The following is a 26462-nucleotide window of genomic DNA, read 5'->3' as shown; positions in this document are numbered from 1 at the left end:
CCTGCACAGGCACTGCCTCTGGCAGGCAGAAGTCTAAAGCCCTGCACCTGATGAGTATGGAATTTCATTCTCATTACCTGCTGGTCCACTCACTGCCCTCTGGAACATAGGCCTTGCTTGTCTGAGGGCTTCAGGCATCCTTTGGCACACTACTGGGCCCTGAGGGTTTCAGACGCACACCCCAACCACAGGTCTCAAGGGAAAGCCATGGGAGTCTTTCAAGTCAAGCCCAGGGCTGGCCTTCACTTCCCTGGGAAGCTTCTAGAGCTGGCCTCAGGGCATTCTGGGTAGATTAAATCAAAGGGTATGATCTGGCAGCAAAACTGAGGGTCCCAGTGCTGGGCTATGTAGATCTTCTATGGCCTTTTAAGGGTGTGTTGGTGACGCTGAGAGAATTCACAAAGGCAGTTAAATGCAGTGAGGACCTTACCATAGTCACCTAACCAAGCGCACGAGTCAGACTAAGATTTCCCACAAAATGTCTCCATGAGCCTTTGCCATCTTCAAATTTCACTTAGTCTCAGCACTCTGAAAATCAGCCAACAACAAGGGTCAATCAATAGTAACAGGGGGTCATCAAAGTCTAACAGCATGTAGAAGGACAACAGAATGGCTTGACGTTGTTAGTCTAAAAATTACCATTGCTGTCAAAAGACTCCTTCATGGCCGGGCGCGGTGGCTCAAGCCTGTAATCCCAGCACTTTGGGAGGCCGAGGCGGGCGGATCATGAGGTCAAGAGATCAAGACCATCCTGACCAACCTGGTGAAACCCCGTATCTACTAAATATACAAAAATTAGCTGGGCATGGTGGCGTGCACCTGTAGTCCCAGTTACTCAAGAGGCTGAGGCAGGAAAATTGCCTGAACCCAGTAGGCGGAGGTTGCAGTGAGCCGAGATTGCGCCACTGCACTCCAGCCTGGCGCCTGGCAACAGAGCAAGACTCTGTCTCAAAAAGAAAAAAAAAAAAAAAAAAAGACTGCTTCATACTAGGGAAAGTATACTTTATAATGGTGGTCAAAAGATAATTTGATAATAGAGCACCAATAGGGAAATCTTCATATTTTTTCTTTATTCAAATGAAATCAACTTTTCTTTATAGGAATAACAGTTTAACGTTTTTACTTTCTTCAACCTCAAATGTGACAAAAACCTTGTTGCTACAAGCAAGCCCCCGTTGTTTGAAAGAAACAAATCCTAATTTGAAGTAGACTAAAAATAGATTTCACCTATAAATACAAATAACCACTAAGTTAAAAAAATGCCCATATGTCTAAGGTGAAGCAACTCTGAATAACAAAAGCTTAAAGAGCCTAGAATGAACTTATTTTCATATTATCACAGATTAGCTTATTAAATACTTTCCTTACATTGAATTTTTTTCTTTTTTTCTTTTTTTTTTTTTTTTGAGACAGAGTTTTGCTCTTGTTACCCAGGCTGGAGTGCAATGGCGCGATCTCGGCTCACCGCAACCTCCGTCTCCTGGTTTCAGGCAATTCTCTGGCCTCAGCTTCCTGAGTAGCTGGGATTACAGGCACGCATCACCATGCCCAGCTAATTTTTTATGTATTTTTAGTAGAGATGGGGTTTCACCCTGTTGACCAGGATGGTCTTGATCTCTTGACCTCGTGATCCACCCGCCTCGGCCTCCCAAAGTGCTGGGATTACAGGCTTGAGCCACCGTGCCCGGCGCATTGAATTTTTAAAAGAGAAAACCTCACATTCAAAAGAGTCAGCAGTGTGGGGATTCCAAACATGCCCTGGGAGCCTGAGGCTCCCCCGACAGTGCTCACAGCTGATGCAGAAGGCGCTGTAACCAATGACAACATTCTCCAACTAAGGGTAGACATTACTTAAACCTTCAGTTTGATGAATATACTAGAAAAGACCTGAGAACAAGACAGCTTCATGAAAATTAAGCATTCCATTTTTTGAAACTTCTAATTCCTGAAAATGTCAAATGTATGGAAGGAGACAGCAGGTAAGAGACCTTTCACCTCCATTCAACCATCCTCAACACTTGGCTCTCCCCATCATCTATGCTCTCAGAGAATAAGAAGGTAATTGTATGTGACAGGATGAGATGACGACATTCACTGAAAGGCAGCACACCATGCACATCATTATTAGGACCGTGCTATTTTCCCTTTATATTGGTGACTAAAAGTTTAAAGCTTGCTTTTACAAGATGGCTGGTACCTTTGAATATAGCTCATGGAAAAGTGAACGATCTTCCATCACAACAATAATAGCAATCATACCTAATGCTTTGTGTGTCACACAAACTGGTAGAAGCCATCTCTTCATCCCCACGGTAACACCATTAAGGAGGTCTTATCAGTATTCTCACTTTACATATGCTGAAACTGAGGCATAAAGAGGTAGACCCAAGGTCATGGGCCTCTTTGCGCCAAAGCTGGGACTTGAGCCCTGTGTACGGTTCTCTTGTGAACATTCCTAATCACTGGCCAATGTGCAGAAATGACAACCTGAACACTGATGGGGGAAGCTAAGGGCCAGAACTTTAGAATATAGACAAGCACAGTGCCATCAATAAAGGCTTACTTTTTTTCCCAAAATACACACCTTTACTAATTCCATGACAAGGTACAGTTCAGTTGGCACATCCATCTCCTCAATCAGAAGAACGATATTGGGATGCTTCACTCTTCTTAAAATAGATACTTCATTCTGGATCATGTGCTCCTGTCCAAAGGAAGTTATCTTCATCAACTTTCATAAAACATGCGAAGGGCTAACTCAAATGAGTACAACTATCATTGTGTATACCCTTACATAGTATACTAAAGCATTTTGGTAAAATGTAATGAGCATATCTTATATTCTGATATTCAGATATAGCCTAGAATTGCCAATAGATGTGGAGGTCCTTACATAATGCTTGTAAATTCAGAATCTATCACGGTAACTACAGTTTCATAGCAAAGAACAGGATGAAACTTAGATCACATGAGGAAGGGAAGAGAGTAAACAAAGAAAAAGATAAGGAAGAGAAACCATACATAATCATTCCAAATAACTTGTATCCCAGGGATATATATAAAGTTATATTCTATTATGTGTATAACATTCTAGTCCACCAAAATTCAACCCTTAGGGTGAACTTATGTTTATTTGGGAGCTGATCTGTGTGTTTCTTTTGACCTCTTGAACACTATCTCATAAGAACAAATTTTATACATACTTTGCCTCGACATTTGCTTTTCTTGATAATTTTCAGAGCATACTCTCTAGCAGTCGATCTGCAAAGAGAAAGTTTGTGTTTTTAAAATAAAACTTAACTTCCAATCCATTGAATTATGTTGTCAGGAAACCAATTTCCTACTCCGTAAATCTTGCCTCATATTGTAAGTATTTTGTGAAAAGCTTTCCTTTCCTTTTTTTTTTTTAAACAAACAAATATGTAAATGTTTATGGACTGACCAAGTGTAAGGACAGTAAGTCTGCTGGCATAGAGAAACCTTGGGCTGTTTATGTTGCCATACATGCAATAAAAACACTAGCACTGGCACGTGGTTTCTTGAGTTGCCCACCTGGCCCTCTTCCAAGTGTACTGTTCTTCCTTTTCTTACTGTGGAAAGCTTTTTAATAAACTTCCACTCCTACTCTGAAAACAAAATGGTAGCATTGCTACTCCGTCTTCCTCCTGCTGCCAGGCAGTTCTTCCTCCCCTTTCCTCTGAAGTGATGTAGCGGCGGCCTAAAGCAGAGATGAGTTTCTGCCCTTCCCCTTGCCTCAAGTCTCTCTTGAGGTTCTCTATCCACCCAGGGCACCTGTGACAGTTTTTGGAATGTTCACGCAATCACACTGAAGACTCTAGAGAAAGCAGGCCACACATATTACACCTCAGTTCAGTGTGACAGCCTGTGTGAGTTCCACGTAGAACTCTTGGATGACGTGATCAAGGTGTAGAGAAAGGGGTAAAAATCTATTTCAGAGCTTCTTGGGACCCCTGGGCCCTTTTATGGGCTGTCTCATTCCATTAAAAGAAATTGAAGACAGTGAAAATCCACTCACTTCCCAGAGCCACATGGCAGCATTAGAATCGGACTCTCCTCGAGGCCCCTGCTCCCTGCATAGCACAGTCAACACCATCCATCCTCTGTGACAGGTGTACGAAGAAGGATTTACTCATATTGCCACCTTTAAACAGTTTCCTAACTTAACTTGTGCTAACATTTCTAAGATACTGTAGTAAAAACACAAGAACAGGTCTATTATGAAAGGGCACGATGCATACTTCATAATCATAGTGAACCATAACTTCGCAAGCATTGCTGGTTTATTTCTGGTATGAAATCAAGAGAGCCTAGCTTTTTACCTATCGATCAAAGCCAATTTTATGGATCCAATGGACACAAATAGCAATAAGATTAATTAAGAACATGATTTTAAAGCAGAGCTTTAAAATCCTCAGTATGGTGAGTTACATGGGATTTCCCAGTTACATGGTTACAGCAAGAAAATGATTTGCCTTAAAGCGAACCAAAAGGCCAGTCATTAACGTGTTTTGAGGGCATTTTAGAAACTGTTCCGGTCATTTACTTCTAAAAACGCTTCTTCCATGACACTTCCAGGCCTTTTCATAGTGCCGGCCTTAAAAAACAGTGAACACTGAATTATGATTCTATCTGCTGAATAAAATCACAAGATAATGACTTTGATGCCTCTTTTCCCCACTACAGGGCTTCAGGTGGTAGAAGGCAAATCCTTTGCTTTGGGGCTGCCTTCCTGCAGATATGCAGCTGTCCAGAAGAATTCCCATGGCTTTCACTCAGGAAGGAAATGCACTTAGAAGCCCAAGGATGCCTCTGCCACTCTGGCCACTCAACAGAGGTTGATCGTTCCACAAAGACTCTGCCATGGCCGGGCAGAGAGGCCATGATGGCGTGGGAGCCGGGTTGTGACTAAATGCATGACTTGGTGTGCTGGATGTTCCCACATAAACACCAGACCACCAGCAAGACTCGGGGTAGAGAAGGAGAAGGCACTTGAGTAAGAGATATTTAAAATATTTAACCTTAGAAATTTAAAATGTGGGCCGGGCGCGGTGGCTCATGCCTGTAATCCCAGCACTTTGGAGGGCTGAGGTGGGAGGAGCACTTGAGGTCAGGAGTTCGAGATCAGCTTGGTCAACATGGTAAAACCCTGACTCTACTAAAAAAGTACAAAAATTAGCCAGGCATGGTGTTGTGTGCTTGTAATCTCAGCTACTTGGGAGGCTGAGGCAGGAGGACTGCTTGAACCTGGGAGTTGGAGGCTACAGTGAGCCAAGATAATGCCACTGCAGCCTGGCCAACTGAGAAATTTAAGATGTGAGGGCAAATATAAATGAGAAAGTGAAATGATTTCACATGTGAAGAGATTCTTCACATTGTGGAAGCTGTATATCCTATAAGACCACAGGGTCTCTTTAAGGTAGCCTCTTCTTAAGAGGCTCCTGTAGAGTTTGTCCGCAAACTTGAAAGTATTTAAGAGGAAAACTAAAAAGCTCAAGTGTTTTGCGATTCTGCTTTTCATAAATCACTAAAAAATTATGATAAAGCAAAACTCAGGTTGGAATACATGAGCAATTTCCTAACTGGCTTATATGTCCCATTGGACGGCAGGAAACCTAGACCATTGCACTGCCTGCCTGGATAATCATCAGCAATCCCAGGCAGGGTCAGAGAGTGAGAAGAGAGGTTTGTGAGGGTCAAAAATAAAAGCTGGCATTCCCGTCACTACTTCCACAAAGGGGATGGATGGACAGGGCTGTGCTGGTCAAAAGAGAAAGCGGCTTCTTAGCTTGGTGATTCCCCATGTTTGCCATTTGATGCCCTTTTCCCTTGAATGAGTAAATTTAAAGCACTCAACACCCAGGGCTAGTGTACAGCACAGGAAGGCCGAACCCCCTTCTATAGCCAGACAGACAAGAAGCAGGATTCCCAGTGAGCCAGAGGATGTGTTGGCTCCCAGCAAGCCAAGGAAGCAGGTTCTGCCCCGAGCCGACAGGTGAGGGCAAGAGGGCAGCAAACTTAGGGCTTACTAGGAACAAAGACCTTGTGGATTTCCACTATAGAAACTTTCGTAATAGGATTAAATATTCCATTACATCTACTCATATTTTATAGTGGACAATGAGTTCCATAGAGGACCACCAAATGAATGTTTTACCTTTTCTTTCTTGATCCTTTGAGGGCCAAACTATAAAGCCACATAGTAAAATGCATAATCAAAGCCACATAATAAAATTAATTCCTAGAAGCATAGCTTTATAGAAAGTGGCTAGAAAGTGAGCCTGAAAACACGTGCTAGGACTAAATGGGTGTCATAAGAATAAGAATGGAAGTGTCTCCTTCAAGTGAAAACACTTGGCAAGAAATCAAATCTTATATAACGATTTTTGCCTTCCTACATGCCTCGAACTCTGAGGACTGCTGTGACTGTGTAATTATTCAGCAAGCAGTGGGAAGCAGGGCTCTTGGGTGGATTCAGAGGGGAGCAAGACCTGATCCTTGTCTTCAAGGAGTCTACATTTGAGTATACTGAGAATACTAGATGATCTGATTGATTACCGGTGAGGAGAATACAGGCCGTTTGCCTGTTTTTGAAATTACATTCTTGACCTTCTATAGAACCCTCTTTGTCACAACAAAAACAGCAGCAACAGAACGCTTTGCTTCTTCCTGGACTATGGGAAATCAATTTGTAAGGTTACCTTCTTATTAAGTGTGACCCAAGGTTAGAGCCCAAACCACTAGTGGGAAATTTCCAAATTTTACAAACTTTCATTAAATCTTAACTGTGTGTGTTTGTGCAAAACATGGTTCAGAGATGGTTGTCTTATTTAACTTAGTGATTCCCAACTCAGGCCAGTCTTCTGCCCACTGCACCCCTCACCCAGGGACTGTAGCAGAATATTTGCCAGAAAAAGAAATGGGCCAGGCACGGTGGTTCACGCCTGTCATCCCAGCAATTTGAGAGGCCAAGGCAGGAGGATCACTTGAGGTCAGGAGTTTGAGACCAGCCTGGGCCACATACTGAGACTTATCTACAAAAAAAAAAAATAGCTATACCCCTACCTATCCAGGAGGCCAAGGCAGGAGAATGGATCACTTGAGCCCAGGACTCTGAGACTGCAATGAACTATGATCTTGCCACTGCACTCCAGCCTGGGTGACACATTAAGATTCTGTCTCAAAAAAAGGTGGTGGTGTGGAAATGGCTAGCAAAGATTGGGATGCTCTGAGCTAACATGGTTTCTCTTGTTGATGTTGTTTGCTATGTTTTGAAGGATTTAAAAAAAAGAGCATGTAGAGAAAGAAAAGCAGCTCCCAAGCCCTCCTCTCCCACAGCATTCATTGAATTTCATGGCAATCCTTGTTTGTGAGTAAAGTTCTCTGTATGGGGGCTGTGTGTTGTCTCTCTCTGTAACCCCCAGAAGTGCCCAGCATGGGCCTGAACTAGGAGATGCTCTGCACATGTTGGCTGTGGAAACTCCAGAGGATGGCAGCAGTTAGCACAATGACAGGAATGCCACCCCCACCCCAGCAAAGAGGAGTTAGTAACACACCCTTTGTTTACCAAGTAATCCTAACAAAACCCCATCTCAGCCTCCTCCATAAAGAGATAACTGCCAAGAGCAGAGAGCAGAGAAATGAGGCATCCCACAGTGTCTTGGCAGACGGCTCCCAAGAGGAATTTTAGTTTGAATTTGACAAGGGCCCTATAGATCTCAGGAGCCAGAGGCTCCTCAGGAAGGAAAGAAGAAAGAACAGTAATCAACTAGAGCAGTGATCTAAGCTTCAGCACAAGGCATCCTCCAAATTCCAGTTCTGACAAAAATGCCTTCGAACTATAGACGCGTAGTTGCTTTGTTGAAGTTATTGAGCATTTCGAAGATTTTCTAGGTGGAAGCAACCCATTTTGGTGACCCTCAGGTCTCAGCTTGTTCTGGTGGGTTTGAGCCTGCTTGTGTTTATTGCTAGGAAAAGCAGCTTTGCTGTACACATCTTCAGGCTTATAGGTGCTGGAGGGAGAGAAAGAAGTATCCGCAGCAAGGATTTTAATTCAGCTCTGGCACCTATATCACTAAGCAATGCCAGCAGTGCAGGTGGGGAAGAGGACCTCAAGTTACCAGAAGCTCCGTCCCTGCTCATGACTGTCTCACCCCTACGCTCGGCTCATGGGGCCATTATTCCACACAGAGCCAGGAAAGTGAGGGATGTGGGGTACCTCACACCGCACCCTCTGCTTGTGCTGTGACCTCTCATTACTCCTTTTCTGCTCTTTGAATTTGCTGTGGGGCCTCAATGTGTCCACAAAACAGCTTCAAAGTAGAGCATGTCTCTTCCAGCTGGAGTCACAGTCCACTAACTTCCTTTAGCACATCCTGGGTGCCCCAGAGGCCACTCAAGAAGTTACTTCTGGAGCATGGGCAGAAATCTAAATGGACCTAGCTGCCAAAGGCTATGGCAGAACAGGACCACAGAAAGACATTGTTATTGTGTCCACTGTTTTAGACAAATCTTGCCTGTGACAGGATATGATTAGCAGAGGAGGGGCATATTCGCCCTTGGTCATACATATTCATCATTCCAAACACGGTAGAATGCACCCGCAAGCAATGTGTGCCATTCGCAACATTCTTAGCTCGCTTTTTATTTTCTTGAATCTCTGGAAAATATTAGAAGAATGTTTTGTGATACCTCTGGGGAGAGAGGGTACATGCCGTATGTCCTCGTTCAGCAGGAGCTGAATACTAACACTTCATAGAGCAATCTGATGTTTAGGTTCTGAAGTTTCATACGGTGAGACCCAAGATGTGAACCCATGCAAAATGAACGCAATCCAAGTTAGAAGGAAACCAATTGATTCTGGGTAGAGAAATGGGAAATTCCTACGTGAGAAGACCCGTCCTGTTGGACTAAGACACCAGCCCAATCCAAGGACTAGCTAGGAGAAACAACAAATGCCACCATGCCAGACTTAACAGATGACAGATGCTGGCAAATCACCAGATGCCCCACAGCTCAGGGGCATGGCAATCTGCTAGAAATGGGGTTTTCTGCTTTAGTGGAAATAAAGCTAAAAAGAGCTAGATTTACTATCAGTGAAAGCATCAATGAAATATAAAATTATATAAGCACATATGCATTTGCATGCATGCCTCTATCTATTACTATAAGGATGGTTTCTCCAACTTAATTCATCTGATTTGTACAGGGCCAAAGGAACGCGTGTGATTTGGGCTCAGCTAAGACAGAATCTTAGAGGAGACTCCATATTAGAGGCAGCGGAGTAGAGTGGTTAGCAGTGTGGTTTTTGGAGCTGAGCTTGGACCTACGTCTTGCTAAGAAGTTCTTAGCTGATTGACCTTGGACACTTAACATGTCCACGCTTTCTATCTATAACATTGAGATGACGATGCTGATATTATGTAAGTATTGTGTTAATTAAATGAAATGTCCTAAGTGAAGGGCTCTGTAGATACTTTATGCTCAGTTAAATGAGGCTGCTCCTGCTTTGGGAGGTGTGAGGCCCAGAAATGCAATGGACATTTTCCACGTTTGGCACACATGCTCCAAATGCCCAAGCTTTGTGGACAGGTAGGGGGATGAGAAGGAGACAGGCGAACGGTGGCCTGGCAGCGTGGACTCAGGGATTTTTCAAGCCCCCTATGACTCGTGCCCCTCCCTGCTGCACAGTGGCTGCTCAGCTGGGTCTCTGTCACTGTTGGGAATATCCTAGCCTTGCTGACATGCTGGGGTAGAACAAGGTTTGAGGTCTACTGCACAAAGGTCACTTAACGAGGGCTCTGCTACCTGAGCTGGGAAAGCACCTTCCAAAGAGCTGCAAGGGGTGCCGGGAGCATCATAAGTGGCTACTGGCCAAATGAGGAACCCTCATGAGGTATGGGGCTCTACAAAGAGACTGCCAGCTCTAATATGGCATGAACCCATGCTTCTAAATCAAAGTCCTCAGAGGAGGCAAGGTCCAGATCTTCCAGGCCAAAGCCTTCTCGTCTGTCTTCTCATTTCAGTTGTCCTCTCTGAATGAGGTTTAGGAGCATGATTCTCAGAGGATTGAGAATGGGTGGCTGGGTGCGGTGGCTGACGCCTGTAATCCCAGCACTTTGGGAGTCTGAGGTGGGCTGATCACAAGGTTAAGAGATCGAGATTATCCTGGCCAACATGGTGAAACCCCATCTCTACTAAAAATACAAAAATTAGCTGGGTGTGGTGGCTCGTGCCTATAGTCACAGTTACTTGGGAAGCTAAAGCAGGAGAATCGCTTGAACTTGGGAGGTGGAGATTGCAGTGAGCCAAGATCGTACCACCGCATTCTAGCCTGGTGACAGAGTGAGGAGACTCGGTCTAAAAAAAAAAAAAAATGGGCAGAAAGGTGACAAGGAAGTGTGTACACCCCAGGCCAGTCCCCCAGAAAGCCAGAGGATACCATCCCTCAAAGAATGAGGCAAGTTCCCCTGACCTTTCAATATTCCTCCCACCCAGCTCTGAGGAGAAGCTGCCGGCTGACCAAGTCCCTTAAAGCAAGAGCTGCCCAGGAAAAGAGATCCAAACTGGATACCGAGTGGAGGGCTTAAGGCCACCGGAGCTGGGTTGTAACTGTACCAGTTGTCACTCCTCTGTCTAGTAGCCACCAGCTAACGTCCCCGATTAGGTATTGAGAACCTCAGGATAAACCCTTCCCTTTAGCCCACAGAGTACCAGGCTCATTCATTTTAATCCATCTTAATGTATTAAATACCACTTCTGTTGGGGTCAGTACATACGCATTTTAAAGCTTTTCAAGACGATTGTTTATGTATTTCATCTTATGCTACTATGCATTACAGACATAACCCCTCACAAGAATTTTCTGACCTCTACAAAATATGTCATAAAAAAATGTGTGAGAAAAACTATTCAATATGGTTTTTAACATTAGAAGGCTTACCTGAAAGAGCTGACAACGTTTCTCTGAGTACATTTTAAAAAAAAACTCAAAGTCTTTAATTTATAGATTGTCCCCAGGTATCACTATATTTTTCAAATCTGTTGTGAGATGGGTCTTTCTTTTTCCAAAAATTCTTTTGCATCTGGGGTTGAGACATTAACTTACTCCATATGTGCCACAGACTGCAAATAGAGACACAGCCTTGGAAAACGTAACACCAAATGCTACCTTTAAAGTTCGATGCAAATGACATCTTTCTCACCTTTCTACACACTCCTTGACAACAGCAAAATTCCCATCCCCTATTGTTCTTCCGACTTTATATCGTTCTGTGATTGTAGCTGGAATCTGGAAGCCTTCCTCCGACACTTCTGAAAGAATCATTAATACTTTTTTATTGGTAGAAAAGGGAACACAGATGTTGCACAAGGAAACAGTTAAAAGTATCATCTAATAGACTGGAATGGATTCAGAATCAATATGTCATTCGCTTTGCAGTGAGGCAACGGCCTCCCTCCCTTGCTGACATTGTATATACTCAACAGTTTTCACTAAGACAAATGATAAAATAAAAAGAAACGTCAGGGGTCCACCTCCACCTATATAAGAGAAACTTGGTTTTCTGATGCCATGGGGATTCTCAGGAGGAAGTTTTGCTCTTTTTCCTTCGTGCCAATTTAATCGATAGTATTTACCGAATACCCATTGTGTACAGAGAAATGACATTCCCATGTATGGTGCAGGAGGAAACTGCAGTTTGCAAGGGACTCTGGGCTGCCTGGCATTGTACAAGCATGAAAATTGCCTGCTTTTTGGACATTTAGTTTTACTACATCCTGAAATGGAAATCTCCATAAAATTCCGTATGAACTAAGCACTGACGGCCACCCGTCCTCAGTATCAACGAGCAGACTTTAGACAAATGTTCTCGCCAGCAACCTGCACAGCAGATGTTGAGTTAAAATTACAATATCTATTATGTCTGTGAATGGAACAGTTTTGTAGTCTCAATTATGTGAGTGCCACTAACACAACACACTTTCCCCCTGAAAATGCATTTCGAAATATTTTACAAATGCCTAATAATTCTTTAAATATCTAAGGCCATAAAACTAAATAAGCCACAGTTAGGTCATGTAAATATACTGGATAACCTTTAACATCTTGAGGGTGTAAAAAGCCTTTTATAGCTGGGCTCTAAAATGTACATGCTTTAAAGTGATAAATCCCAGCTCTCCCCGAGGCAACCTGAATACAAAATGTGATGGATGCCTCCTGTGTTTTCTAAATGTACTCCTCTTCTGACCTTTCATCATAAACTGAGACTAAACATTTCTCTTCAAAATAAAACTTTAGGTGGTGAACGGGCTTTCTTGGTAGTTTTTGAATTCACACTTGCTCCGTATTGTTGGAGACTCATAATCAAAGGGAGACTCATAATCATCAGATATCTGCATGAGGGACTTCTTGATTTATGATGACAGTCAGTTGGCAACAATCTGAATTTTAGAGTGGATGAAATTTCGGCAAAGTGTTGAACTAATGTAGAACATTGGCTGCTGCTACTTGTTCTTGGCTTTGGTGCAGCCTTTTCACCCCTTTATAAGTGACATTTCCCTCTTACCCCGCTAGAAGTCATCCAGATGGTGGCATCTAGAATAAAGTGAGGGCTGGAGTCAATACCCCAACCCCATCTCACCCCTCTAAAGAAGCCACAATTTTACCTAGGTTTGAAGGACTCAGCCAGGGGACTTTGTCAACTGTAAGCACCCAAACTTACAAAACAGCTCCAGATGACACAATTAAGGCTCTTTACTACATGGCTAAGAAAGGGACCATCTTTGGCTGTTGGGTATAAGTGTGACCCTCCCGGTGGAAAATGGAAGAAGGTACTTTCATACTGCCTGCCGGTGGGAGCATTTACTGAGACACCCATTCAAAACATATGGCTTGGGATTTTTTTCCCCCTGACTATTCATAAAAGGTACCTTTTCTCACTTTTGGTTAAGAAGGCTCAGCCAGGTTGAGTTCAGTGGCCCATGCCTGTAATCCCAGCACTTTGGGAGGCCAAGGCAGGGGGATCACTTGAGTCCAGGAGTTTGAGATCAGCCTGGCCAACATGGCAAAATCCCATTTCTACTAAAAATACCAAAAAATTAGCCAGTTATGGTGGCAGGCACTTATAATCCCAGTTACTTAGAAGGCTGACACAGGAGAATCACTTAAACCTGGGAGGTGGAGGTTGCGGTGAGCCTAGGTAACACCATTGCATTCCAGCCTGAGAGACAGAGTGAGACTCCATCTTAAAAAAAAAAAAAAGGCTTAGCCAAAGGCTTAAATCCAGAATTACTTCATTTCATTAGAAGAATACAAAATACATTGGAACAAAAGAGACTTCTAGGTGGCTGAATTTCATACTTCTGGAAAAGTATGACGTTCTGATGTTGCATTGCAGTCAGAAAATAATTATACTGTAAATCGCCTATTTCACTTAATATAATAAAAGCACTTCCCAAAGGGTACTTTTTTGGAAAAAAATTAAATCATATCATTTAAAGCAAATAAGAGAAGCTAATTCTTTAACAGTGGCTTGATGGTATCACTTTTATCTTTTCCAAATACTTCCCCACGGTTGATTTGAACCTGGTAACAGCCTTTAGGGAGGAAAGAGGTGTGATTCACAGTCTCCATTTCACAGGAGGGGAACTAAGATGCAGAGAGTTGAAGATGCTTGTCCAAAACAAGCCAGTGAGCTAATGAAAAAGTCAGTTCTGGAATCCCGGTCATTTGACCACATCACAGAGACATTCTGCAGTGAATTAGCTCAAGGACATTTTTGCAATTACCACCAATTAATTCTTTTTGTAAAACCATATTTTAATATATTGAGTTCACTTAATTTAGAGTACGTCTGGGGACTACAACAGTCAAAAGAATAAACTGTCTAAATTTGGATGGTCTTTGTTCACTAAAAGAAACAGTAAAAACAGAGTTTGGGAAAACAAAGGCAGCCACGATCCCAGCGATCCCCTCTTATTTATCCCCTCTTATTTCCAAAGCAGGCAATAGCTGGCCTTCTTAGGATACATATGCCCTCAGAGGATGTGAAATGCCTCTGAAATACACCAGCCTCCCCCTACATTCTCACAGAATTCATACCAATCCCTGGTAGGCACCATTATTCAACCCTATCCCCTTGTGATTGACCCTCAGGAGCTGCTCAGCCTGGTCCATTTCATTCCGCTTGAGGAACTACAGTTTCTTGGAGTAAATTTAGCCAACCCATCCTCTGCCTCCTCAGATACCAAGTCCCAAGCTCATCACCTTCTCCAGGGCCGTCGTTCTCATCCATCGAGCTGCAGACTTTGGTGGATGCAAGTGAAGTAGAGGAGCCGCCATGCTGAGAGCTCTGTAGGGGAACAGAAACAGATAATTCAAAAACTGGGTGAGAGAGCCCACATCTCCAGGGGCCATGCCCAGCCCGGAATCTCAGGACAAAGCTTTGCCCATACTAGGGAGGATTTGATCTCGACACTTGGAAAAAGAGGTTCTCAGCATATTCAATTGGGGCCACCCCTCCCTTTCTCCCTATTGACCAATAATTATTATAGACTATGACAACAGGATCAAGCTAGTTACTGTGAACTTCAATGTTCCATGACTTCTTATTCCTTTTGCTGAAAATCAGGGTCCTTTAGCTCACTGTTTGGATTTGGCGAATTTCAGACATCTCACCTCACTCTTCCACAGTCTTATCGACAAATGACCCTCAAATGTGGCACCATTCTGATCCCATCCACTATTTTTTCTGTTTTTTCAGTAGAAAAGATTTCTCCTCGGTTGGTTTTAATAAAATATCGTTTAAAAAAATTACATATTCTACCTTACCACAACTTAAGGAGAAAGATGAAAGGGTAGGGTTGTTACTTCCATTTTGAGATCAAAACATAAGGACTGAGTAGGTTACTGTTTGTTCAATGTTGCATAATAGGTCTGAAGTGAAGACAAGAATAAAAGCCTAGGCCCTGTAGTTTTGTTTGATTTCGACTCAAGACCCATAAAAGCAAACAGGGTAACAACTGTATGAGAGAGCTCAGAGAACAAAACAGTACCAAATATTTAATATTATGATTGGCTACGGGGCAGTACTTTAACAATGAATGTTTCCATCTCTGCATCCATTTCCTGAGAAAACAATTTGCACATTTCAATGCTATTTCTAAATAGTGAACACAGCTTGTCCTAAAAGATCTTCCTTCTGTTTCCCTGGGTTTATCCACTTGGTTGGCCTGATGGGAGCAGGAGGCGGTGAGGGGGCGGGCAGCATTGGCTCATGGTGCCGGCTGTCTGTGGAGCAGAGAGAAGGGAAAGAGCATCTGTAGTTGAATTAATAATGAAGAGGTGGCGAGAAGCAAAGCTGACCTATTTTTCCTCTGCTTACCTGTTTCCCTTCCACTTCCTCCCCATCCCATTCAGCCTTAATGTACAAAGTAGGAGGAAAGAGAGGTCTGACACAATTTCATTATGGCCTACAGTATCCTACCTAAGAGATTCAAAGATTTTAGCTTTCATTAAAAAGATTAATATAGTCGGGGAAATGCTGCCTAAGTCACTGCAGGGCCATCTGAGTCAAGCATCACAGAACATCTTCCTGGGTGTAACCATGGTGCGCATATCCCATCGGCCAAGTTCATCAAAGCTCACTGTTGACACCATTGGGATGACAGTTAAAGTTACAGCAATAGTACATCTGCTTTCCTACAGAATGGTTTAGAAGTTTGGTGATGACTCTTGTATACCCCTGAATACCACACAGTTTGTGTAATGTGCCCATTATTTTGCAATATCATAAAAATTGCCCCTCAGTAAGCCTGGTGACTTGAGCTGTTTTTCTATCTTTTGTAACCAGCAATACACATTTGTCATATGTCAGGCTAGAAAAAGAGATTCGGATTGTCATCTTGACACAGAGTTTTTCTTAGTGTGACACTATGTATCCATAACCCACTCTACAGAAGACTATAAGTGTAGGAGCTTCTAAGCCATGCTCTGCTGACTTTTATGGATGAACATCCCTTTGTGAAAAACTTGTATTTATAATATTTCAGTATGAGGCTAAGACAAGGCATATTTATTATTTCAATAACAGAAGAAAATAAACATAACCACATTTGAGGGGGAGGTGTGTGTTTTCCAGAACAGTGAGATCCTTCACCCCCTGGGCCATTGTTTTTGCTGCAGACATAATGGTGTTCCAAACAGAAAAGCACTAAGTAAATGTCTACAATGTAGACCTTTCCCTTCTGGGCTTTCTGGTCCTTGAATTTCTTCCAGCAGCATCACAAATGGTATTTCATAATGGAGACACATGGTGTGGTTTAGGCTGGCAGGTGCCCTGTCACGTAGTGTTTTAAATATTAGAATACAAAGATACATTCTTTTACCAAATTAATAGACCAGTAGCATGTTTCCTAGCAAAGATGTTCACAATTTAGACACTCAATTCCAAAAGCTTGTTCTTTTAGTAAGAACATTAGGTACTCGATACAGAGCTCTGACCCATAGTACATGAAAACATCTTTTAAACTGTAACATTCCATATAATTGTGGGCTATTATTCACTCAGCTGCCTTATCAACTAATTAATTGCATTTAACAGTGCCGCCAAATAGCTGATCCCTGAATGCTTGTCACAATGCCAGCTAGGTTTTCTCTGCTTTCTGAACAAAAACCTCTCAAGGTTTTTAGGCTCTGGTTAAAGAAAAAAAAAGTAGGGCTAACACAAGTTTGCTTATGTTTATAACTGCTTATTTTCAACTTAATGATTGTGTTTTTGTGTTTCTGAAAATGTATCCCAAGTCGTTTCAAATTTTTTGCTGCTTGAGAGTAACAGATGATGGGCAGTTAAGGGAAAAACGTATTTATGGACATACAGAGTTCTCTGAAAATGGAAAGCTTTCATTTTATTTATTATGTTCAAATAGAGTAAAATAAATGTTTTAAACTTCTATAGTGTTATCTCTTCTTTTTTTCCCAAAGAAGTAAGATAGTTAATACCAAATACTTTTCCAAGATAGTGACCATTCATTGATTCAAAGAGTTTTGAGACTGGGATGGACCTTAAATATTACCTGTTCTGCCCCACTTCCATCCAGAGACCAAATGCTCCCTACAGAAATCCCAGTGGGTTGTCAGATGGCCTCTGTCCAAATACCTCCAGTACTGAACATACTACTTCCTGAGGCTGCCCTTCATCGTTAATAGAAGGCAAAATAAAGGAAGTTCTTCTATAAGTTATGTTGAAATTACGTCCCTCTACGTTTTCCATTTATTGGTCCTATCTCTGATTTCTAGAGTTGCCCAGTACAGGTCTAATCCACTTTTCACATGACAGTGCTTTCAGGTGTTTATATATAGTTACTAGTCTCCATCTGTGTCTTTCCAGCACTTTGGGAGGCTGAGGCAGAAGGCTCCCTTGAGCCCACAAGTTCAAGACCTCCCTGGGCAACACAGTGAGACCATGTCTCTATTTAAAAAAAAAAAAAAAAAAAAAAAAAAAACCCTGGTGCTCAAAAGTGAATGCAATTTCTGGGTGTTCTCTAACTAGCACAAAGCAGAGAAGGATAGAGTTTTCTTTCTTCTGAATAGAGTATCAATTCGTTTCAAGATCTTATTGGCTTATGTGGATGAAGCCATAGCATTTCACCTTTGCAATGAGCTCACAGCTGTGTTGCGTCTCCCTGATTTGTATTTGGAAGGCTGTCTTGGGCCCAGTCCAGGACTTCACATTTCCTCACATTAAATGTCATCTTTATTACATTCATATCTTTCCAGCCTGTTATCTTTTAGATCCTGCTCTGGTCACTTAATGTTTTTGCTCTATCTCCCATTTGAAGCCATTTTAGTAATCAGCATGACTCTTTGGGTAATCCACCAATTCTTTACTAATCCACCTAAATATACTAATTTAGACTCTGCTGGAACATTTCTGTTATTATCTATAAGTCCAACTGAAGGATTTCTAACATAGTAAAGGTGAAATGTGGAAATGCTTGCTCTTTAGAATTAACTTAATGAGATTAACCAGACTTTGTTTACGACCAACAGAAGCTGAAAAGCCCACCTATATTTTTTCATTGCTTGTAAATGAAATCAATTTACTTTTTTGGCTTTTCTGAGCAGATAAACCATTTTATAGTCCACATGCCAACAAAATATTATGTTTGCTTCAATTTGCTAATTCCAAGGCATCTGGGTGTACAGTACAAAGCATACAGTTATTTTAAAATGTAGGGTAATTAGCTGCTCTGAGAGACGTTGTGACATTTGAAATGTCGTCACCCCCAAGCAGGTTTAATGGGAACCATTTGGGCAGGTTGCTGGCACCTGGATGCTTTTATGGCACACCTCTATAAAAGCACTGCCCTAAGTAAGAACACACCATAAGTGTGGCTATTGAGCTTGGGATCATATAACAGATGGGGAACACATCACACTTTTTGAAGTAAGTGAGAAAGCTGACATCACAACTCTAACCACATTTTATCCAGATGTATCTGCTGACTATGTAGCGAAAAACAGTTCACTTTAAATGGTGTGAGTTACTCTTGTCATTTGTATTAATGTTGTCACTCAGCTGGGGTCCACACTGCATAAAGATTTTGAAAATATCCAATTGAGAGAATTGATCTAATCACGGTAGAAAAATCTCACCAGACAACTTTAGCTTTGGCTGGATAATGGCACCATTTCCACTTCACATTTTATCTTGGCATACAATTACTACCTTATTAAGTTGATACTGATTTGAAAAATGGTTAAAACAATTTAGAAATCAAGTAATCACCATCATATAATTTCTGAATCAATCTTATAAAGGAAACACAAGCAATACATTTTTAACAAACTCAAACAGTTGTCTTGGTGATCTTGACTTTAGATCTACAGAAGCTCTAAAGATGACCTCATTGAAGAAAATTAAATAATAGTCTTGGTATAGACAGCTTCAAACCCACAGCATTCTATGTGATATAGAAAAGCCATACATTTATTTATTTCCCAAGTGGGTATAGAACAGTAAGTCGAAGGCATCAATCTGCAATTACTAATAAGGCTCGACGATTTGAAACAAGGCACAAAGGGAACACCTTTTTCCAAATTCCTTTGTCTGAAATCCTCATAGTAGTATGCTTAGCCTAAATAAAGTTTATAGCACAGATAAGCATGAACATAAGAATGAATACTGAAAAATGTAAAATGTTATCATAAAGATGTGGATAAATTTTTTAAAATACTAGAGAACTGTTACTCATGAAGTTGGTTTACTGAAAGGAGGAGAAAATGCAAATGGAAACAGTGGTGTTATGTCTACATTAGTGAAACCACGAGAACCAAGATTTCAAAGACAAATGCATTTAGTTACAACTAGATCTATACTGTTTGTTGTATTGGGCAGTCTTCCTGGCCTTGACTGTCCAGTCACTATACTTATGTAAGCCAAGATCTATAAATTGATAATCTGAACCATTTGTCCCAAGGACACTGTACCATTGGGTAGCCATAAGCCTCCTCTCATGAGTTTTACTATTCATGAAATCAGAGTTTGGAAGCAGCCCAGGAAGTCATATACTGTATTTCCTCTGGATAGAATCATTCCCTCTATGATCTACTCCTCAAATGGGATTCCCAACCCGTAATGAAGGAAGCTCACTACTCTTCTAGGTACCTGCTACATTTTATGTTAAACTCTAGTTATATTAAGAAACTGTAAGTACAATTAGAAATTTTTATAAATGTGGGAACATTCCTTCCAGTGATTACTGCTATGGACACTGATTACATTTTGCTGTGATCATTGCCACAGATATTTAAGTTATCATGAAAATAATAAAGAGAACCAATTAAAGCAAATGTTATTTGAAGATTAAAGCAAAGCTAGTGAAAATGTTAGATTTAAAACTAGAATTTGGAACTTATATAGTAATTGCAATAAGAAATTTTTTTCATCTGGGCACAGTGGCTCACACTTGTAATTCCAGCACTTTGGAAGGCTGAGGTGGGTGGATCGCTTGAAGTCAGGAGTTCAAGAGCAACCTGGCCAACATGGTGAAACCCTGTCTCTACTAAAAATACAAAAATTAGGTGGGCGTAGTGGTGCATACCTGTAATTCTAGCTACTCAGGAGGCTGAGGCACAAGAATTGCTTGAAGGCAGAGGTTGCAGTGAGCCAAGATTGCACCACTGCACTCCAGCCTTGGTGACAGAGCAAGACTCTGTCTCACAAAAAAAAAAAAAAAGAAAAGAAAAAGAAAAAGAAAAATGTTTTTCTAGCTTGGACAGCAGAATTTCCTATCCTTTTTAACATCTTTTTCTATCCTCCTTTTATAAATTAAATATACTATGATTTTTCTTCTGACTTAAAGTTACAAGAGTTATGTATTTTGTTATTTTAATTAATTTTATTTTTAAAATGATGTATTTATCCAGTGATTTTAGAAGAAATAGCTTATATACATATATACACAGATATGCCCACATACATATGCACATTTTTCCCTGCAAATTAGATTACCTTGAGAAAAATGCCTTCAAGCCTAGAAGACCACTAGTGGTTTTAAAAACGGACATTAATTTCTTCTTTTCAATGGATTAACAATATGTCTGACAAATTCATCCTTCAAGGCAACACTGAAAGGAAGCCATAGTCCTGATTTTAGTGCAACTACCTGAAACAGAATTCTTCATCAAATAATCTTCTTATTTTGTAATTACTATCAGTATTTTATGCTTTGGATGTTACGTGGTACCATTCTGCAGTCTCTCAATTATCACTTGTTGATGCTAATCACAACAGAAGAATGCGATACATGTGATTGTGAAGGTCATTCTTATCCCACACGTGATCATTTCAATTTCAGTGTCTACTTAGCAAGATTTCTGAAAGAAACTCACTGAACAACATAGGCAGTTTTTCCTGTTTATTATATGGTTATTCTAAGGTGGTAAGTGTCACAAAGTTAACTTCAAGAGGAATAACATGGTCCAGTGTGAAACACAAGATACAACATTTTACAATAAAACCACAGCACAAAGTAATTGAACCTTCAAAATTGGGTAGTTCAATGACACATTTTGTCAACGCTTAACTCTATAAAGCTCTGCCAATGGCCTCAGTTGATGGATTTAAAAAATATATTGTTGTGTCAAATGTTTTAATACCAAATGCCTTTTTTTTTGAAAGAATACACATCCAATCAACTCAAACTGTGAGCAGAAAGTATGTAACCTCTTTATAAAAATGTTATCCAAATTTACAACAGTCATAGTATATTTCAAAGTAAAGAGTCCTTAGAAAAAATAAACTCAATTCCTTGCTTATTGATGAGTATCAACTCCTCAAAAACACATCACAAGAAAATTAACTTTCATACTTTTTTGCCTATAACCTTCAGATATCTACTACCCTGGCTTCAAAAACATTTTGTGGCCATATATAATACAAACACTCGCGTATTACATGCATCATTTATACTACCTTGGAATTTATCCATCATCTTTACTAAAACAAACCACATTTTAAAGACATCATATGTCATGCACCCTTAAAAATTATAGTGAGGGCCTCCGATTTCCTCTTTTTTCCGCATGCATAACAGGCACAAAATTACAAATATTTTCCAACTGACAGTACAGCACGCTGTATCAGGCAATTGGTATATTGAATTCAGTATCTCTAATTTTCACACTATGCCTCTGTGGGATATTTCAATCAAAGACAGTTGTCACTAACGTGTACAAATAGAGGTGCTAGCAAGGTTAATGCAAATATCCATTAGTGAGCAAATGTATGCATATATGGTAAATTCATTCAATTAATATTTTCAAGTGTGTAAATATTTATGTAGATATAGACACACATACAGCAAGTATATTCAAAATTTGTCAACAGTTTAGTGTTTTGAGAGGACATACAGAATTGCCTTACAGGTTATCTGGCTTTGTTACTAAACTTATTTCATATCGAATATACTCTGGATTCTCTTCTATTTATGTTCCAACATTATACTTGACAATCTGCAACTGTATCAGTGTTTCATGTTTTTAGTGTATGTTAATTGACAATCACTACAAGTCAACAATACACACATGATAGAAAAAATCAGTCATAATATTCAATCATTAATAATTTAACACAAAGATATATCAATCTAAACATTAAAGTTACTTATATTCAATAGTTAACACAATATTGGATTTGGCTGAATTTCAATTTTTTTTTTATAAATCAGTACATCTGAATATTTGGAACCATTGTCATATTAGTTTAGCAAACTGCTTTTGAACTTAAATATCCCAATTAATATGTCACAGAGTATCATTTTATGTAGATTTTACATAGAATTCCACAAGAGCCAGTAACTTATAAGGCTGTATCACAAATACAATACTTCACTATTGACAGTTTATACACATACGCAGATGCTTACAGAAGCATGCCCACATACACACCAAGCCTGGCAAATTTATATATACACCCACACACCTGTATAGATATATGGCCACACAGAAAAATTTAGCAGTCCAAGAATTAAAATATACAGAATTTTCAGGAATATTCATCTATATCTTCATTCACTTTCATTCAGAAATCTGACTTGCACACTTCATTGTTTTTAAGTAAAAAAAGAAGGAAAGAAAAAGAGCCCCAATCATGGACTGATCTTCAGTGCATGAGATCGAAATCCCCCTGGTGGTTAAAGTAGGGGACGTATATAGTACATTAACGCTGGTTCAAATGTTTTTAGAAAGTGTTTTTTGCATTCTTAACATTTAGATGAGCCAATATGTGTACAGGGATGTATAGAGATGAGCGAACCTGACACTTCTTAAAATTCTGTGGCAGTGCAGAAACAGTGTAGATTCTCCCCCCTGCTTAGTTGATTAAACAAGACAAGAACGCACCATGTGGCTTTCAGAACTATCGTCTTCTGAGTTCACACCGAACTTCACACTTTATATATTTTTAAGTTTTGCACTTCTGAAATGTTGAAAGCAGGAAAATATTTCTGGTATCTTTTTCTACAATGTCTATGTCTAAGAAAAAAAATGAGTGCCAGTGAAAAAGTATAGAACTTTCAACTATAGCACAATGTCTTCAGAGCACGTATAAGGATTACCGTTAGAACAAAACTGCATGGCTTTGGCTGAAGTGCTCCCTGCTCAACAGAACAATTTAAAGATTCATTGTCAATTTTTTTAATAAAGAATTATTTAAGTAAGTCAATTATAAGTGCCTATAAATCACCAGTTCTGTTCTACCAATGAACTGAAAACTTCTGGTTTGTTGCTAAGGATTTTTTAAATTTCTGCTTTAGTTTAATAGAATTATGTTTTGCATAGAAAGAGATCTCAAACTCTATAAATGGTGTGCTGTTTCAATCTCTGAGGGACTTTACTTTCAAAAAGTAAATGATATATATAGATATAGCCCCTGAACAGTCCTTTAATAGAAGTCATATGTTCAAGAGATTAAATGCTGTGGAAAGCACTTCCCTTGGAACTGCTTGAATGGAAAGTTGGCCATGATATCTATCGGTAATTAGTACAAGTCCAGTTTCTTTTTGCCCTGTCTAAACAAAGCCATGGGCTCGACATCAATTGGCAATATCTACCACTTAGAACAAATAGAGTTTCTTGGACCTTTCTAGCAGGAGTTGTCCATAAGATTGACAGTGCAGGGAAGTTAAAATTATTGGATTTATTTTTGTTCTGGACCATCTGACCCCTTCAGATTTAAAGTAACTGTTCCACTGCTTTCTTTGCATTTTTGGCAATTTAGTCAAACATATACTAATCTTTTATGGACCCAATTGTATTAAGTAATGCATTTTACAAAGACATAACTAAAACAGGCACCAACATAGGCAACCTCACAGATGTTTACTGTTTCAGCTAAAACAAAGCAGCCTTTTGATCTCAGCAGGAGTCTCTGGTCATTTCTATTGGAAACAGTTTTAAAACCTGAAGTCTGGAACAGGTATGATTGTGAGCTGTTCTTTCAAAATGGAATGGTTCAGTTTGCAGCTCTTGAACAACCTGCCAGAGAAGTGGCTTTCTCTCCAACAGACAGGATAATGAGGCACTAATTATTATAGGGCTAAGTTTTCAAATGCTGTTGGATTGCCTGGATTTTTTTTTCTTCTTCTTCTTTTGGTTGGAATATTTTATTCATTTGTAAAGTGAGATGGTAACATATGTAACTATAAACCAGATGGTAAAATCTGCTAGTTGAACAATTTATCAGGAAGATAAATCAATAACATTTAAAACAGCGTGTGACAACTGAATTTCTCTCCATCTTGAATCAAACATTTAAAAATGATTTTCAAGTAAAATTTGAAAAAAATCATGTAAAAGCCTCCAAATGGCATCAAACATTTTTAATTTATCACCTACTGAGATATGTCAAGCCTGGAGAATATCAAAACCATGCTTCACAAGTCTTAAATTGTTAGTGTTTGAACTAGTAAAAGTAAATGACTGCTAAGATATGGCTTAAATACAATAGACCATACACATTTAATTATTTTTTAACAATCAGACTTAAAAATAATTATTTTATGTTTAAGCAAAGCTAGCTATAATTTTTAAAACAGAGGACTAGAAGAGAAGAATTAGTAGGTTAATATTTAACAATGGGTTATAATCATAGAGTTACTTGGTTTAACACAAAAGGAGTTTTGCATATGAAAATTTCCAAAACATCAGCAAGATTGAGAGTTATTCAGGGTGGAGATTTGGATATTTTGGGCCTGATTTATACAGCACCATTTAAGTGAATTTTGCTTTTCAAATGGAGTACTTGGAAAAAGTCCAGACACAATTTTTTTTAGGTCTGTATGTAAAAACAAAAATTCCCAGCTTTAGTTTTTACACATTTGAAAAATCACGTATATGATTGTAAGAAAAAATTATACAACCTATAGCAATGCCATTGGCCAAGTTCTACATGTTGGCATATAGTTTAAGCTATAGTTATGCTGTTTCTAATAAAATAACTTTAAAAAATAAAATTTACTTGACAACAAAAACAAGGAAAGTTTTGAATGCATGATTTTAGAGTCTTTATGAGATGTGTACTTTTCATAATTTTTCTTTTTCTCTCAGAGATACTAACCCACAAAACAATAAGTAGCTTTTTCTATTGTCTAGGAAGAAAAAAAATCTAACCAAGCATGTTTATTATTTTGCAATAAGACTACCTCTAAAACCCCAGCAATCCAAATTTTAAAAACAATCTAACCTTAAGAAAAATATACCTGCTACTGCCATTTTAATATGCTTTACAGAAAGTACAGAAAAATTATATCTCTATGTCTACTTATAATTAAGAAGGAAACTCCATCTATAGAAATTCTGGCTCTATAGTGCCATATCATCAGTGCATTCTTGTACTGAATATTGGGTTCATATAGAAAATTCACCTAATGCCAGATCCTGTACAAAAATTTCAGCATTTTGTGTTCAGACTCTACCCAGTCAAATCAATGTGTGAGATATTTTTTTTAAATCTCTCAGTTTCAAGGTTGAACATCATGAGTACAAAACACCTACATGTTTACTTTTGTATGATTTGGTCTTTTATCATTTCAAGGTATGCAAAACTCTTTCATGTATTTTGCCGTTAGACGTTTGCTTAGGAAATGTGAAACCTTCACCCAATCACAAACCATATACATTGCTCCATTGTTTCTTTTACACTGAGTCTCCTACTGAATCCAAGTCATCCGAAGAGAGGGGGCGGTACAGGTCCTGCAAGACGAAGGGCGGTACAGATTTGTTTACTTGGCTTTCTTGGGTGCCCTGTGGCTCTCGTGGGAGCAACACTGAATGGGCATCCCCGGTTTCAAATATTATCAGGCCTTTTCAAGTCATCAACTTGGAACAGGAGGAAAGATAATAATGGAGAAACCATCTAAACAGACAAAATGGTGCTGGTTTCACTTATTGGCAAGAAAATGCCTTTTGATCTATTTATAATCGTTTGCCTTCCTTGGTGCCCGTCGAGTTGTATAGCCCCTGAGGTCTGTAAAGGTCAACTCCACTACTACATGACTAGGCAATTCTTCCTTGACCATTTCCTTCCCATTCTGGGTAGAAAAGGAATGTGCTTACCTCACAATAAAATAATGTAATAGGAGGCCCACATGGCATTCAGCAAATTCTGATCCCAGAGCAGCAACTCAAATGTTGCAGTTGCATGTAGCATGAAACCCAAGAAAGCACTGCTTTCTCAAAATATGTTTGGATGGCAGAAAGTGCAAAATTAACCCACCTCACCCCAACTCCCTTCCCAAGGCTCTTTCCCTGTTCTCCAACTGACCACTCACTCATCTCCTCCTTTCTCCTTTCCTCCCTCCCCTTCCTGCTACTAGATCTCGGTTGGTAGCCAGGCAACCAGCTCAGATCTGCAGTGTCTAGAGCTGGCTTTTCTCCTGTTTTG

General features: G+C 39.9%; 1 protein-coding gene across 7 annotated transcripts in view; it reads right to left on the bottom strand.

Annotated features, from left to right (window-relative positions):
* Window positions 1-26462, bottom strand: part of DCLK1 (doublecortin like kinase 1) — a 350533-nt gene that overhangs the window by 53378 nt on the left and 270693 nt on the right. For 5 of the 7 annotated variants that reach the window (XM_074387830.1, XM_039473244.2, XM_039473243.2 and 2 more), the window contains 4 exons: window positions 14285-14369; window positions 11223-11331; window positions 3204-3261; window positions 2585-2704 (listed from right to left, as the gene is read on the bottom strand). In XM_074387830.1, the coding sequence (XP_074243931.1) occupies window positions 2585-2704; window positions 3204-3261; window positions 11223-11331; window positions 14285-14369 (372 nt within the window). Of the gene's footprint in view, window positions 1-2584; window positions 2705-3203; window positions 3262-11222; window positions 11332-14284; window positions 14370-20924; window positions 25772-26462 lie in introns of those variants that run through there. The other 2 variants (XM_039473245.2, XM_003934431.4) reach the window with 1 other exon arrangement.

This window comes from Saimiri boliviensis, chromosome 16 (assembly GCF_048565385.1).
Source record: "Saimiri boliviensis isolate mSaiBol1 chromosome 16, mSaiBol1.pri, whole genome shotgun sequence".
In the NCBI taxonomy this organism is placed as follows: Eukaryota; Metazoa; Chordata; class Mammalia; order Primates; family Cebidae; genus Saimiri; species Saimiri boliviensis.
The sequence above is the reverse complement of the archived record's forward strand: the minus strand, read 5'-3'. Positions and strand labels throughout refer to the sequence as shown.